The sequence below is a fragment of the Trachypithecus francoisi genome, unplaced genomic scaffold (genome assembly GCF_009764315.1).
Source record: "Trachypithecus francoisi isolate TF-2019V2 unplaced genomic scaffold, Tfra_2.0 Lachesis_group9, whole genome shotgun sequence".
NCBI lineage: Eukaryota > Metazoa > Chordata > Mammalia > Primates > Cercopithecidae > Trachypithecus > Trachypithecus francoisi.
In genome coordinates, this window is record NW_022681474.1 from 658939 (window position 1) to 675571 (window position 16633).

At 59.4% G+C, this 16633-nt stretch overlaps 1 protein-coding gene across 1 annotated transcript in view; it reads left to right on the plus strand.

Moving 5' to 3' along the window:
• CFAP46 (cilia and flagella associated protein 46) overlaps positions 1 to 16633 on the plus strand; it is a 121343-nt gene that overhangs the window by 13930 nt on the left and 90780 nt on the right. Inside the window, 10 exon segments of the mRNA XM_033209255.1 lie at positions 768 to 867; positions 3778 to 3876; positions 5528 to 5718; positions 7263 to 7491; positions 7744 to 7864; positions 9800 to 9923; positions 10518 to 10645; positions 11434 to 11561; positions 12849 to 12982; positions 15371 to 15974. Coding sequence (XP_033065146.1) covers positions 768 to 867; positions 3778 to 3876; positions 5528 to 5718; positions 7263 to 7491; positions 7744 to 7864; positions 9800 to 9923; positions 10518 to 10645; positions 11434 to 11561; positions 12849 to 12982; positions 15371 to 15974 — 1858 coding nt within the window.

A 16633-nucleotide genomic window follows, 5' to 3' on the forward strand; every position in this document is an offset into this window, starting at 1 on the left:
GGCCCAGGCTCTGTGTGGGGAGTGTGGGGAAGACCCAGGCTTTGTGTGGGGAGGAGGAAGGCCCAGGCTCTGTGTGGGGAGTGGGGAGGCCCAGGCTCTGTTTGTGGAGAGTGTAGTAAAGGCCCAGGCTCTCTGTGGGGAGGAGAAAGGCCCAGGCTCTGTGTTGGGAGTGTGGAGAAGGCCCAGGCACTGTATTGGGAGCAGAAAGACCCGGGCTCTGTGTGGGGACTGCAAGGAGGGCCAGGCTCTGTGTGGGGAGTGTGGGGAGGCCCAGGCTCTGTGTAGGGAGTGTGGAAAAGGCCCAGGTTCTGTGTGGGGAAGGGAAGGTTCAGGTTCTGTGTGGTGAGGAACCTGCCTCTTCCCTGCATGGCCTCTGGCCTCGCTGAGCTGCAGATGTGGGTCTGAGCTGCTGTGCAAGACCATGGCTTTGAGTGCGCATGTCATCTTCCCTGTGCTTCCCCTGGGTTCTGCACATGACCTGAAGGCCTGGAGAGTGAGGAGCAGGGCGTCCAGTAGGGACCCGGCCCTGGGCGGCCTCCACAACTGTGCTGGCCCCGGGACACTGCTGGGCTCCGACGCTGTAGCTTAAAGCCCTGCTAGGACCTCCCCGCAGGGCTTCTGTTCTACTAATTAATTTAACTTTATTTATCTCTTATCCTACCTTTCTTTCCTGCCTCTGCTTGAATGGGGAACATGGATTCTCCCGTGCAGCCATATTTGCTGCCCCCCCATATTGAGCCGGTGCTGGCTGGTTTGTTTGTTTGCAGAATGCTTTTGCTTTTTGAACTGGCACGTTTTTCCTTGACCTTGAAATGCATGGAGATCTCTTCTGACTGCCTCTCAGACCTCAAGAAGATGGAAAGCAAAGTAAGTGGCTTTATGACACTGTTGCCTAGGGATGGGAGGCTGCTCATCTGCATTTGGACAAAAGGCAAAGAAAGGAAAAGCAGTTCACAAGGCCGTGGCCCCCAGGGCTTCAGTCCGGGTTGGCACATTGCCATCTTTCCTGCCTGTGTTTTGCACAACTGTGGTTAGATGGTGTTTGCAATTTTACACCTGCCCATTTCTCTTTACCTTTATTGTGGCCACGGGTCCACAGCACCACAGTTGTTTCTAGAGTCCACTTTACGGATAGTGTAAAATGTCATGATGCTAATGATCCGGAACATTCTCCAGCAGTCTCATTATTGGATGTGTAAGTCACACCGGCCATGCCTCATTACCCACAGTTCACTTTCTGCAGTTTGCTACCTGCAGGCACCTACAGTATGAAAGTATTAAGGTATTTTGAGGGAGAGGCCACAGCCACATCACTTTTATTACCTCATAGTGTTATGATTGTATTTTATTATTAGTTATTGTTATAAATATCGTACTGTGCCTAATTTAGAAATTGAAGTTTATCATAGGGATTTCTGTCTAGAAAAATCACAGTGTACATCGGTTTTGGGACTGCTCCACGTTTCAGGCCTCCACTGGGTTGGGGGGTCTTGAAACATGCCCTCTCAGAGAAGGGGGGGGGCTACTGTATCTTTTTTTGCTGATTACATAAAGGGCTGCAGTGAACATTTTGTGCCTAAAACATTTTTCTGCATTTAGGATTTTTCCCTAAGATGAGTGTATTTACATGAAATGACTAGGGAATGCTCACTTTTAATATTTTAAGAATACATGTTAGAGAACCACCCTCCAGAAAAAGCTTCACACAACCAAAAGTGTGTAAGACTGAATACGTCAGGCTTGCTGATGCTTTCAGGAGCTGCCACAGGCTCTGCCACAGAGCAGGGACAATGTGATCAGTTTATCGGGTGGTTTTGAGCAAACTGAGTGTCGCTTTACACACGGAGAGTGAAGGGGGACCCTCGGGTGCACAGCCGCGTGCTGGGGCTCCCCTCGTGCTGTCTTCCTTGAGCACCTGCTCTGTGCTTTGCGCCAGGTCGTTACCCACGAGTAATCGTAAACCGAGCCTTTGGACAGTGGTGCAGGAGGCACGGCCCTGGCTCAGCACGGGGGGAGCTGGCCAGTCACACTGAGGGCTGTGCTGATCTGGAAATGGTTTCCGAATAGGAGATGCAGTTCACGTGGCCTTAAGAGACAGGCGGGAAGCGTGGTGAAGGCTGGAAACGGCAGCCCTTGCAGTGCGGAGGATGAGAGCAGCCTGGGAGGCGCTCCTGTGTTTGACGCCCTTTACTGGCTTCTGTGGGCCCCATTTCCATCTTCTGGGTTTCCATCGCGCGGTGTCCCCAATTCAGAATGACTGTGGAACGCCTGGCTCTGGCCCCACTTCCTCTTCCCCAGCAGCCCTTCCTTCAGCTCCCTGCGCCTCAGGGTTGGTCGCTGCAAAATGGCAGCAGTAAGAGGACTCGTCTCCAAGGGCTGCTGTGGAACTCAAAGCAATGTTTTGTGTACCCCAGGTGGAGGCTCCCGGGCAGGCCCCTGCTGCCGTGGGGTTGCCGTTAGGGAGGCTCCTGTAGCCCACCTCTGCCGCCACCGCCTGTGGCCCCTGCAGAGCGTGTCCCTCTGCCCTGGACTGAAGACGCTCTCCTGGCCCTTTGCCCGGATGGCCTCTGCCCATCCCTCAGGCCCCAGCCCTCCTGTTACCTCCTGTCTCACCACTGTTCGAAAGCGACCTTCTCTAGGTAAACATTCTACTGGGAGGCTCATAATCCCTGCCAGCCTCCTAGTAGACATTCAGGATCTCATGAGATTTATTTTGAATTAAAAGCTCACTAATGTTAAGGATATGAATGGTTTTTAATTTTGAAGCCTTGGTGCATTTTTAAAGACTATCCACTGTAATACATTTCATGATTGCCTGAGTGGATGGTGGCAACGATTTAACCAGGCAGACGCCCGGACCTGTGGGACCACGTAGAGAGTTTTCAGATCCATGACCATGTGGGAAGCATGGAGCTCTTTTTCTGACCTCTGTGAAGCCTGGCATGGCTTCCTCAGTGGCATGGAGGCTTGCAGCTGCTGGACAGGTGGGGGCACACAGCCTGGGGCGGCGGCCTCCTGTGCTCTCCATCCTGGCCAGCACCAAGGCCCAGACTTGCAGGACTGCGGTGCAGCCATCCCGAGGTGCTGCAGGTGCTTCCCATCCTCGTGGACGTCTGCTGCCGAGGACCCGCTCCCTGGGGCGGAGGCGTCTGCTGCCGAGGACCTGCTTCTTGGGATGTCTGTGTCTGTTGTTTGTGAAGATGCTGCACCATCAGCACCTGCGCTCACAGACTGGGAGCCTGAGGCTCCTGTGTCCTGAAGACCTGCACCCCTCGAGCGGGGCGGGTTTAGGGTATGGTCTTTGGATGACAGCGACATGTTGCTCCCAGCTTTTGTAAGGCCACTGAGGCCTGGGGACGTCTTCCCCGAGCTCAGCAAGCCCCGGAGAAAGGAGAGGCAGAGTGCCCTTCTTCCTGGCGTGACGCACAACACATCGCTCCCCAGACTTCAACGCAGCCCCGGGTCCCCAAGCAGCCTGGCTGAGGCCTGGGAACCAGGTGTTGGAGGCCGGGACAAGGCCTCTGAAAAGGGCAAAGTCAGGACCCTCCCCTGCCGCTCTCAGGCGGTAGGGCCTGCAGGCAGGCGAGGAGTTGGTGTAGCTGAAAACACGGCTTCCTCACTTAAACCTCTGCGTCGTAGGTGTCTGTGTGTCATCGTATGACTTGTATTTGTTAAACCTCTACCTGGTCATATTTTAAATGCCTCTGAAGTTCATGAATGTGCACAGCTGCTTCCCTTACAGATCTCCATCTTTTCAAAAACTGTTTATATCTGCAGGATCCTGGGAAGCTGATTGAAATGGAATGTCTGGAGTGTGAATCAGAAGCTTTAAGACTTGAAAATCAGATGAAAATGTACATCCGAGCGGCTGTTGAGGTCAGGAGTCGTACACCTGGTGTTATTTTGCAGATTCCAGGAACTCGGTGCACGTTGAGTGTGTCCCAGGCTTGAGGGTGCCAGGGACATGGCCTGGACCCCACTGCTGGACTCACCCTGGCTCCCATGACAGCGGGTGTGAGTCCAGCCTCCAGTGCCACACTTCCTCTCCCACGCACAGGCGCCCACAGGCCTCCCTGGTGGGTTGGGGTCGTACAGGTGGGGGCTGGGATGTGACTCCCTCTGACCCTCCTCCTGCAGCCCCTGTGGAGCTGCCCCCTCCCCGCCATGTGGTGATGCCTGCCCAGGAGGACGGGGACGGCCATGCGTCCCCACGAGGGCTTTCTGCCACACTTGAGTCCGGGAAGGCGTCCTAATGACGAGGGGCAGAAACCACCGCTGGCCCTGGGGTCAGCTACCAATTATAGGCACGTGAGCCTGACCCACCTCCGTCCTGCTGTCTGAGACGGCAGGCTCTGGAATCGCAGCCACTGCCACGAAAGGATTTAGAAATCATTTTAGACTCTTCCTCAGTAAGAATTTCCCGGTTAAAAGATGAACAAAAACCTGACAGAATGGAGGTACGCACCCCTGACATGGTGCCACGGCAAGTGTGGCGGGTCGGCCCGGGAGCCCTCGAGTCCTGTCAGCCGGGCAGTACAAGGCCCCGCTGGGCACAGAGGAGCCAGGGGCGTGTGGGTCCGTGCCAGAGGTGCCGGGGCAGGCGAAGAGCAGTGCAGCTGGGAGGCCTTCCCCGCCCCCACTCCTAAGGCACCCACCCTCAGCCCGCACTGCCTGGCGCATGTATCACGGCCCGGCAGGCGCCGACGCCTCTGTGGACTTGCTCCTGGGTCTGCCTCCGCGGGGCTGAGCGTCTCGTGGGAGGTTTTTGACTGCGCTGGTGCCAGGCATGTGGTGGGCGCTTAATGAGAGTTCGTTTAAGGAATGATTTCCAGACACTTTGGCTGCTGCACTTTGTCGTGAAAGTGAACAGAGGCTGCTTGTGGCTGTGGCACCGTGGGTTGTACGGCTGCTTCCCCCGCCTCACTGGCTGAGGATCTCGGAGGGGCCGGCCCCGGCGTAGGAGGCTTCAGACCCAGCAGCCAAGTGGCAGGATGGGGTTGTGAGGTGCAGGCTCCACCCAGCCCAGGGGCAGCATGAGGGCGAGGCCTCCGTGGAAGCCACAGGCTGTGGGGACATGGCCAAGTGAGCTCAGGACGGTGGGCGGCCCAGAAGGGCTTGTGGGAGGTGGGAGTGTGGGGAGACTGGCTCCACTGAAATCCTGGCCTAAGCCTTTGTCCTGGGAAGGGCCCGTGGAGCACAGACCGGAGGAGACATTCTGGGGGTGGGAAGCGTCGCAGGCACAGGCCCCAGGAAAGAGACGGGATCAGGAAGGGAGCAGCCCCCACTGAGTCCACACAGCGGAAGCGGACGCAGCCACAGTGTGTGGGTACTGCCAAGCCTCCTGCGTGTGACACATCCACTTCCTCCAAGAGTCACTCTGGCCATTTTCACGGACAGATTTGAGCATGGCGCCACGCAGGGTGATGAATTTAGGGCCTGAGTTCTCAGCGTGCCCTGCACATGTCCCGCCCCAGCCCCGCCGCTCGAGCCAGCAACCTCCATAGAATCGCCCACATCGTCTCTGCAGGCCCAGCTGGATATCATACAGAGACTAGACGTTGCGCTGCAGCGAGCCGTCCGCCTGGGCGACCCCCGGGTCATCCACGTGGTGTGCACCACGCAGTGGAACACCTGCCTGCCCCTGCTGCAGCACAACCTGCGGCACCACCTGCGGAAGCCCCTGGCCGGCGTCGCCGACGTGCTGGAGAAGGTGGACAGGTGGGGCGCGCACCTGTGCCGTGTCCTCCACAGAGCGGGTGGTGCGTGGGAGGAGACAGAGGAGGAGAAGGTGGCCCAAGCCCCCTTGCCATGCCAGTGCCACAAGCAGCAGACTCCCCCAGTACTCAATAAGGGCCACCCTCTGTCTCTGCTCAGGGCCAGGCATGCCAGGTCCTCTGTGTGGAGCATTGGTGGGGCCAGAGGAAGAAGCAGGCTCAGTTTTGCCTCACGGGCATCTGTGCCCCTCAAGCCTCCATTGAAGGGGCCTGTCATGGCCACAGAAGCTGAGAGTGGGGGCTGGTTGTGGCCCCATGGGACTTGGGTCATCTTGGGTGAGACAGGAGTGCTCAGAGGGCCCAGCGTCCCGGAAGAGCACGGTGTGTCCTCAGGGGTGACAGGAGTGCTGGGGCCAGCGTGGTAGCAGGAGGTAGGCATCAGGGTGGGCTATGGCGGGCAGGCGGCAGGCATCTGGGTGGGCCGTGGTAGGCAGGAGACAGGTACCGGGGGCAAGGGCAGCCACAAGGTGTTGCAGAGCCTGGGCCCAGGGTGGCTGGAGAACCACAGCCCTGGTCTCAGGACCTGTTTCTTGTTGGGAGGGCTCAGCCTCTTCATTGCTGTCAGTATGGTTTTGACTCTGAGAGCGCCAGCTCAGCCCCAGCTCCCTGTCTGCTACCTCCCTGCACTGCCACTGCTCCCTCCCACCTTCTCTGGGGCTCCCTCAATTTTTCTAGAATTCTATTTCATTTCCTCTGTTGGCTTCTTGGTTTCTCGACTATACCTTTTGGAGGAATGGGGGATTTCTCTAGGGCTAAGAACATGCACCCCTTAGCACAGTCTGTGTCAGGCCAGCATGACTCTGGCTCAGTTCACACAGGTACACACCCTTAAACGTGGTGACCACACCCCTCACACCCCCCTGGGCTATCCTTCAACTTCCCACAGCTGAGAATGAACCTGGACCCCCGGCTCAGCTGCCCCTAGAACCGCTTCTCAAGCCTGGCACACGTGCACTCCTGTGCACACGCAGCCTGCTCGAGGCCAGGGGTTCCAGGCACCCCCACAGGCTGCTCGAGCCCGGGGGTCTGGGGAACCCCCACACGACTGCTTGAGGCCAGGGGGTCCAGGGCACCTCCACATGGGCTGGTTGGGCTGCTCTGCGCAGCCCTTCCTCTCCAGACCCTCGCCTCCTTCGCAGCCCTGCACCCTGACCTCTGCCGCCGTGGCCTGTGGGAACTGCACCCCACACTTCAGGAAGTTGTCCCCAGGCAGAGAGCCGGGCAGTCTTGCACTAGCGCCCAGGTTTCCTTCCAGGGGCTGCCGTCGTGAGTTGCCGAGGCCTCCAGGGTCTTTTCTCCTTGTCCCCATTTGTGAGTCCCCAGGGCCAGGCAGGGACATCACTGAAAGGATGGCGGAAAGCCAGCGGCACCGGGCACCAAGCCTCCCCTACATGCTGGGGCCACTCCAGGCCTCCCCCGGAGGGTGTGACCCCAGCCCAACACAGCCTCAGCCCCGCCAGGGCCCCTGATGCCACGCCACCCCCGCAGCCTCATGACGCAACTCCGCTGCCAAGTGCACATGGAGATGGCGCAGATGGAGGAGGACGAGGACCGGCTGGAGCCCGCCATGGAGCACCTCCGGAAAGCCGTGCGCCTGGACAGCCTGGGCCTCTACCAGGACAGGCTCCAGATGGCCTCCACCCGGCTGCGCCTGTGCACCACACGATACCAGGCCCCCGAGCGTGCAGAGGACAAGGCCATCGTGGCTGTCGAGCAGGTGCTGCCCGGGGAGGTGAGGGGGGCCGGGTGCTGTAACCCCAGCATGGGGCCGGGGCTGGCCTTTGAAGGCACGGCAGGGCAGGAGCTGCTCAGGGCCACCGAGGCGAGGAGGCCTGGGGCCGAGCTGTCACTGTGTCTATGAGCACGAGGACCATACAGGCTCCTGCCAAAGCCAGGAGGCTCCAGAAGTTGGAGAAGGTGCTGCGGAAAGTCCAGCGGCTCCTTGCTCATCAGTCTCTGCTTTTCACAGGCAAAAAAAGCTACCCCAAAGGACAGCATCAGGAAGAAGCGGGCCCTCCTGGTGAACGCAGGCCTGGCCTTAGCCCCTGACACGTTTCAGATCGTGCTGGACAGTGAGAATGAGGCCAAAGGTGAGCGCCCCACTGGGCTCTCCCAGCCCGGAACCATCTGCCTTGGAATGGCTCCGAGGCTGCCCCGGGGCCTCCCCAGTCCCCATGCTCCCTGCCACAGCCCCTGGATGCGCAGGGACCGTGCACCAGCAGTGTCTTCTGATCTCAGCCTGCCGGGTCTGGCAAAGCCCGGCGAGGGTCTTCTGTGCACATGCCGGCCATGTCAGGTGCCCCGGCTGCTGGAACAGACCCCACGGGCTCCGCTGCTTAGACAACAGGAACTCACTCCTCCCAGTCCCAGGCTGGAAGTCAAGGCATGCGCAGGGCTGGTTCCCCCTGAGGGCTCCTCCTTGGCTTGTGGACACTGTCTCCTCCCTGCATCCTCACAGGGCCGTTCCTTCTGGGGTCTGTGTCCTCGTTTTCTCCTCTTAGAAGGATACCAGTCAGATTGGACTAGGGTCCACCCTGATGACCTCATTTGACCCAAATTACCTCCAAAGAAGGTCATACTCAGGTCCTGGGGGCAAGGACTTCAACACACCCTGCTCTGCGGAATGGGGTTGAGCCACTGCCAGAGGCACAGGACAGGGCTCCCTGGATCACGGGGGTCAAAGCTGAAGCCATCACGTCTGTCCTGGGGAGACCCTGAGCTGGCTTTGGGTAATGGGACATGGGGCCGTGCGGCCCACATGCAGGGACCAAGCCAGGGTTTGGGGGTGTATTGCACCCCCACTGCCCCAGCTTCTCTGGGCACTCGCCAGTGGCTCTGGGAACGCAGGCGGCCCCACTCTCTTCAGCTCAGTGCAGGGGCCAGGCTGGGCCTGGCTTGGGAGCCCTTCCCACTGGTCCCTTAAGGGTTCTGCTGGGGGCTGCCACCAGGCCTCCCTCCTGCTCAGTGCCCAGCAGCTGGCGGCTTTCGCCCAGCACGACGAACCAGGCATCACTCAGACTGCAGCCTGCGGAGATGGTGGTCGGGAGTGGAGCTGCTGGGTCATGTCTCGGGTCTGAGACAAGGAGATGGGCAGATGCAGGGTGGGTCGCGTCCTGCAAGGGAAGGTTGGCGGCTCTTGGAGGGGGGAGGGGTCACCGCCTCATCGTCCACCGCCCTCAGATGCTGCTGCACCTGTGCTTTCATTTTGCCCTAATAAGTTTGAGGAGCAGCTACAGATCCACCAGTAGGACCCGGACGCACCTATTTTGCCTTCCTGACTCCTTTCATTCATGGGCGTGTGCTGCTGGCCACCTGGGGGTCAGGTGCATGTCCACCTGCTGACTGTGGGGCTGAGACAGCACCCTACACCCAGCAGGAGGTGCTGCGGGGCCCTGCCCAGGGGCAGTGAGGGTGGTGCGGGCTCCAGGGGAGGATACCCTTGAGTGGCTCCTGAAGGTGAACCCCTGTGCCGGCCGAGAGGGTAGACACCAGCCAGGGGAGGCCCAGTCCCTGGGGTTGCCCATGCACAGGAGGTCCCCCAGGGTGTGGAGCTGAGTTCTGAGTGTGGAGCTGAGTTCCGGGTGCTTGTGATTTATTTGCCAGGAAAAGGAGCAGTGATTCGGAACCTCTGGCGTCATGCAGATAAAACTGCTGGGCCTTGGGGTACTACACAGGGGCTGGGTGGGAGCGCGGGAGTCTGAGGCCGGGTGCCCCTGCTTGGACGTCAGCTAGGCAGCGCAGCCAGCAGAGCAGCGGGAGGATCTTGGCAGACTGCTCCAAGGTTCCTGGAGCCTCCCCTACTCAGTGGAGCACTGGCTTGGCCTCGTTGCCAGCAGGAGACACAGGCAATGCCACTCTGCAGCTCTGTGAGGAGCTAGGCTCCTGGGAGCCGTGGATCTAGGGCCCCTGCAGCCACTACCTGTGGGTGGCCACCCCGGCGCCAGCGCGGGGCGCTGGTTCCTGATGGGCGCGTCCCCAGCCCTTCGCCAGCAGCCCCAACACCTGCCTGTGCATTTCCGTCCCAGTCTCCACCGGGAAGAGCAGTGGCCGGTTCACCTACCTTTGCGCGAAGGCGCGGCACCACATCGTCAGCGTGGACAAAGCTGCTGGGCACCTGCGGCGCCTGGGCAACGAAAACAGCAAGGAGAGGTGAGCGAGGAAAAGACCAGAGCGCCACGCAGAGCCCTGCCTGGGGGTCGCTCAGCCCAAAAGCCAGCGTCTGGCAGCCGACCCTGTGTGTGGCTGTCTGGGGACACGCCAGGCCACCTGCTCCAGGATGGTGGGAGGAGGTCCCCGCCTGGGGGTCCCGACACAGATGGGACCCCCCAGCCTGTGATGACAGCCACGGCCTGTGAGGTGTGCGGCCGCCCTGTCCCGCCTGTCACTGCTGTCACTCAGAGGACACGCAGCCCCTGTGACCAGAGCAGACTGATTTTTGGTACCAACCCTGCGGTATCGCCCCCAGGAGGCCTGCTCCGTGCAGTGGATTGTGTGGCCTTTCTTCTCACCACAGGGAAGGGAGGTGCCGCTCACAGCTGACTGGCAGGGGGAAGCAGAGAGCTGCACCTGACCCCGGGACATGCACCCGCCAGGCCGTCCCCAGTGCGAGCACCGGGCTCCTTGCCAACTCGAAACTGCAGAGCCACAGTGGCCTTTTCTCAGGCAGCCAGCCCAAGTGTTTTCTAACTTTAGCAGCCACATTTGTGTACTCACTTTTCCCTCGTTTGGGTTCTCGGTGAGCAGGATACAGATTTGGGCAGAGCTGGCCAAAGTGGCCCGGAAACAAGGTGTGTGGGACGTCTGTCGGGCGGCCAGCCGCTTCTGCCTCCTGTATGACAACGCCAAGGTGAAGAAGCCGAGGCTGCGGAGAGGTTTGTGCCCGCCCTCACGAGTGCGTCCCAGCCTGGCCACAGCCGCCCTCTGGGTGCGGGAAGGGTTGTGGTTCGTGCAATGACAGCCCATGGGGCCTTCACATGAGAAAGGGTATCACTAAGTCACAGTAGTAGCAGTTCCCACTAATTATCAGGACTGCCAATCACGGGGCGGCGGCCACATCTGGCTGTGTCGGCCGAGCCACGAGCACCATCATCGTGCTCCATCTTCAGTCACTGGGGGCCTCGGAGGCTCAGGCAAGGGCAGCCATAGCCAGTGAGCAGATGCCCATGTGGGGCGGCTGCAGGCAGAGGGCAGTGGCCGCAGGCCCCGCGGGGGCAGGACATGGGTGTGGCAGGCTCATCAGTCAGTCAGCACCGGGCCCTGGAGAGGCTCCTGTCTCAGGGACAGTCAGGACCCAGAGGGACGAGGGAAGTGACAGAATGGGCACAGGGGGCCTGGGCGTCCTGCAGGAGTCAGGGAGGGAACCCCTCAAGAAGGTGGGGTATGCAGGAGGAGCTGGGAGAGCCACAGGTGCCAAGAGCATTTGCAGGGGTGTGGCCAAGAGCAAGCCCTGGCTGGGGCCAGCACCACACCCAGCTCCGCCCCCCACGGGGAGCTCCTCCAGCCCTTCCTGGGCAAGCTGCCCACCTCCCGCCCACCTTGGTGGACCCTACTGGGAGCTGGGGAGAGGCTCAGGCACTCCAAGATGGGCCAGGAATTCTTGTGCTTTTATATATTTGCTAGAAAAAAACATTTTCCTTACCTGCTGCCATTTTTCTCTCAGGGAAGAAGAGGCAAGGTAGGGACGGCTCGGTGCAGGACACCTGGAGCCACCCTGAGGTCATCCTGCAGAGGCAGGTGTGCCCAAACCTGCTGCGGAAGTTCGCGGAGGTGGGGTTCATCGGTGCTGAGGTGCGTCGCCAAGGTGGGGTTTGTCGGGGCTGAGGTGCGTCCCGGAGGTGGGGTTCCTTGGGGCTGAGGTGCGTCGCCGAGATGGGGTTCGTCAGGGCTGAGGTGCATCCCTGCGCCACAGCGTTGGAGGGTTGCTTTCTTGCATCTGCACAACCCTCTGCAGGGCAGGTGTTGGTGTCCACATGGCCTGTTAACCCACTGCAGATATTTATCGTCATAGAACCTTCTGTGCTTCAAACAAAACAAATATGAGGGAGGGAAAACTTCCTGGATTCTTGGGAGATTTTCTAGGAGAAAAATATAACCCAAAATGTGCACGGGTGTAAGTTTCTCTTGAGAATCATTTCCAAGTGGTGAATCTGCAGTTGTGTGGATGACACATGGCGACTGCCACTCCGCAGCGGGACGGTACCTCGGCATTTGCTGCAGAAGTGCATCGAATGTGGCGTGATGTCCGGGGACCCTGCCATGGGGCCGCCAGGCCTGTTCCTCCCACGCAGGCTCAGAGACTCCCAGGCTCACCCTGCCCAAAGTCAGCAGGTGGAAATGGCAGAGCGGGATCCAAACCCGGCCCTGGGACCTCGGGTCTGAGCTCGCAGTCACCGCGCTGCGCCAACATGAGCGTGGCCTTTGTGACACGGTGTGACTTCAGAGTTCTCAGAGCCACTCTCGGTTAGATGTCTGTGGACTTGCTCAGTGGGTGCACGGCCATCAGCCTCGGAGGGCAGAGCACCTGCCGATTTATGCAGTATGTCCGCTGAGTGGCTCTCAAGTGCCAGGCCCATGCGCTCAGCTGGGGTCAGGGTGAGAAGCGGCACAGACCCCTCTGCTCGGGGAGCCAGAGGTCAGATGGCAGAACCAGAGCCAGCAGAGGCCACGGGGCTGTGCCACGTGCTTGTCCACACCCCACAGGCCAGCGCAGCCCTTTCCCTTCAAGCATTTCAAACGTAATGATGACGTAGAGGAAGTGCAAATGCTGGCTGGTGTCGCTGATACCAGGAAGCCACTGTTGGTCCTTCGGGGCCGCTGGGGTGTGTGGTGCTCTGGAAGGACCTTCTCTTCCCTGACCCTCATGCTGATGGGTGGAGAAAGTCTGCGAGGGACTGGCTTTAGTCCCTGGAGTGGCTGTCGGGGCAGGCCCAGCTTGGAAAGGGCGCAGCAGACGGGTCTCCCAGCCTGTGCTTGGCATTTTCAAATCAGAGCTGAGGGAAGGGCGTGCGTGTTTCCCATCGGGTGATGGGCCCGTGCTCCACCCACAACCTCTCCCACTGCATGTGTGTTTTGCAGGCCACGGTTCATTTGCTGCGGTCAGAAGGTGTAGAGCTGAATGACCGGGCCATCCCCCCAGAAGACCTGAGCCAGCACCCAGCCGGCTACATGCCCGAGCCCCCAGAGGCGAATGCCGAGTGGATCACATACAGGTGGGCAGAGGCGACGGTGGCCTTGAGCACTGCCCGGGCCATGGGTCAGAGGATGCCCTGCACTCAGCCTGGCGTAGGGAGGGACACCCTTTGCATTCGTAAGGACACAGGCTTCTCATGTCGGGGAAGTGTCCGTTGTCACATAAATGACGTTGAGACCATGAAAGAGGAAACGGGGTGACGTGGCCTCACTTGTTTTTAGCAGTTGTTCCTAGCAAGACCCCGGGCGCCGTTTGTTGTTACTACGAGGAAAAGTTCACAAGTGTCTTTTCCACCGTGCTCACTCTTGGCGGTCCCTCTGACGATGCATGAAAGGCAGCTGCTGGGGAGGTGGTCTTCGTGGCAGAAAATAGAAGGAGCAGCTTCTGTATTTGCTCAGAGGAAAAGCTCTGCTCTCCCTCCTGTTGTGGGAAAAGCTATCAAGGACTCCCTTGGCCTCGAAAACTCCTTGTGTGTCAATAAGAAAAATTAGTTTGTACAGAACCTCTCACAGGATTTGCCGACACGAGGCTCCAAGTTCAGAAACAATCACGAAATTGGAGTGCTTTACCAGCAGTGATGGTTTTTACCATTTTTAATCTAAAATTAAATATTTTTAACTTTTTTTTTAATTGACAAGTAATAATTTAATGTTTCTGGGGTGCATAGTGACATTTTGATCCATGTAACGTGGTGATCAGATCTGGGTAATTAGCGAATCTGTCATGCTGGACGTGCGCTGTTTCTCGCTGTCGGGGACGTTCAGTGTCCCCCTCCCAGCATCCCCGTAAACTGTAGTTGCTTACCGTGCGTAGGACACAGGAATTTATCCCTCCGATGCAGCTGCGTCAAGCACATGAACGTGGTAAGCTTGGGTGTCCCGACTATCCATGCAACAGAAGCTGGGCCCGGTGCCCCTGTCCTCGCCGGTCACACGAGGCAGAAGGAAAGTCAGCCGTCCCTGCTTGCTGTGCACGCCTGGAGCCACCCAGCCGAGCCCTTTGGAGGGAAGAGGTGGTCAGGCAGCAGCAATGGCGGCGACGGCTGCAGGTGGCCTTTGTCTTGGCCTCTCAGGATCCCGTCTCCTGGAGCAGCTCTGGGCTCTGTGAGGAGCTGCCTGGCCCAGGCCTGCCCCGGGCTCCCAGCCCTCACAGCCCCGTCATTTCAGGCAGGGACTCCGGATGCCTTTCCAGCCATCCCAAGGCCCAAGGCTGGGCAGGGCTCTGCACTCCTGGTGGGCCTGCTCATAGACAGAGGAGGGTCTGAAAATCAGGGCTCAAGTCATTTGTAGCCTGTGAGCTGAGAGTGGCTTTGACACTTTTAAATTTGTAAAACAAAATAGAAAAAATATACAATGAAGACTATATGGAGCTTGCAAAGCCCAAAATGCTGTTTGCCCAGCCTGGGCTAGTGGGACAGACAGACCCTGTCCACGTCCACACTGCTTAGTGAAGGCTGACTGCCCTGCGCTCCGTGTGACGGCTCCCTGGGGAAGGCCAGAGCCTGCATGTAATTCAGGTGGGGAGGAAGAGGAAGATGCTCGCTTGGGCAGGAGGGAGGGCGGCGCTTCCCAGTGTGGAGCAAGGCTAGGAGGCGCGAGGCAGCTGCAGTGTGGCTGGACACAGCCCCGGGCCGGGGGCCGGAGGTTTGCAGGTGAGCGGGGGTCCCGTGGCAGGTGTGAGCACTCGTGGCCACGGGAACCATCCAGGGGCTGTTGGAGGTGTCCAGGGAGGATGAGGACAAACTGGAACGAGGGGGCCGCTGAGAATGGTGAGCACCAGGCTGGGCCCCAGTGCTTCAGGTGGAGCGCACAGGCTATGGGGGGCTGGGTGGAGGGGTGGGGCAGAGCTCCTCCACCCCATGCAGCCCCCACAGGAGCCCCTTTCTGAACCCCTTTCCGGGCTCCACAGACTTCCGGAAACAAGGGAGTCTCATAGGAAAAGTCTACACTCTCTGGAGAGGGCGGCTGGGGAGAGACTGTTTTGCACTTAGGCAGCCGTCCCCAACCGTGTTAGCCCCAGGGACTGGTTTTGTGGGAGACAGTTTTTCCATGGACTGGCTGGGTGGAGGCTGGTCCTGGAGTGAAGCTGTTTCCACCTCAGATCATCAGGCATTAGTTGATTCTCACAAGGAGCGCACAGCCTAGATCCGCGGAAAGCGCAGATCGCCATGCGGTGGGCCCTCCTGTGAGACTGGAATGCGGCTGCTGTTGGGACGGGAGGCGGGGCTCCGGTAGGAGTGCCAGTGGCAGGAGTGGCTGTGAATGCAGATGGAGTTTGGTCGCCCGCCTACCCGCCCCCACCCACTTCCTGCCTGCAGCCTGGCTCCTGACAGGCCCTGCAGCCGTCCTGGTCGTGGCCCTGGGGCTGGGGACCCTGCACGAAGGGCTTGACGGTGCTCATTTTGCAGAACCTGGGTGGAGAGTCTGTCCCAGTATGCCATGAATAACTGGCTACGCTCCGCGGAGATCGGACAGGAGATCCAGGAGGCGTGGATTGTACAGAACGCCGTGGTCTACGTCCTGAACCACAACCACCACCTGATCCTGGCGGGGCGGCAGAAGGAGCTGGTGGACGCCCTGTACCACCTCCTGAGTATCGTCAAGGCCACGGGCCACAGTGGGTGTGTGTGGGCGGTGCTGCGGTCATGCAAGGAGGGGCTTCTTCCCTCGGGAGACCCCGGAACAAAGGCAGGCAGCTGCGCTCCGTGGCCCTCTGCGTCCCAGCAGAGGAGGGTCGTGGGCACCCGTGCATCTCAGGCCTCCTACCGCGACCTGAGGACTCCGTGCATGGGATCGGGGCGTGGCCTGCGGGGGCCAAGATTCCCTCTGACAAGCGTGTCTCCCAGGGACCCCGTGATGCTGGTGACACTCTGCAACACCTTGGCGCGAGGCCTGATCATCAGCTGGATTCCAGTCCAGGCTGCTGAGAAGTCCAGGAAATTCATGCGACCAAACGCGTTTCACAGCCCACTGGACGCAGGAGCCACCTCCGAGATCAAAACAGCAGTGGAGGTAGCACTTTCACAGTGCGGAGGGTGACGGGGGGCAGAGAGAAAGGTGAACAGAGAGAGGAGAGGAGAGAGAAGAGAGGAGAAGCGAGAGGAGAGAGAGGAAAAGAGAGAGGAGAGAGGAGAAGAGAGAGAGAGAAGAAGAGACAGGAGAAAGGAGAGAGGAAAGGAGAGAGAAGAGACAGAGAGGAGAAGAGAAAGAGGAAAAGAGACAGAGGAGAAAGGAGAGAGAAGAAGAGGAGAAGAGACAGAGAAAGGAGTGGGGTGGAGAGAGAGAGAGAGAGAGGTGTGTGTGTGAGGGGGCAGGAGTGGAGGGAGAGAGCAGGGAGGCAGCTGACCCCACCGAGACAGAGCCCTGCAGACCTGAGGCTGGAGGCTGGGGCTGAGCTTCTGAAGGCTCCTGGAAAGGCCCTGGGAGAGCAAACTGCCCCAGTGGAGGTGACAGACATGAGAACAATTTAGGAAGTAAAATGTCAGGGGCTCCAGTTGCTGGGAGATAGGGCCAGGGCTGGAGAGAAGAAAGCAAGACCTGTGGGTGGGTGTGGGCCTCCCCTCGGGCAGGCTCCAGGCTGAGAGGGGAGGAAATAGAACCAGAAATGGCGGATTGGAACAGCGAGAAACAGGGACCGCGTCACCCACAAATGCAGCCGTCCCAGTAAAATG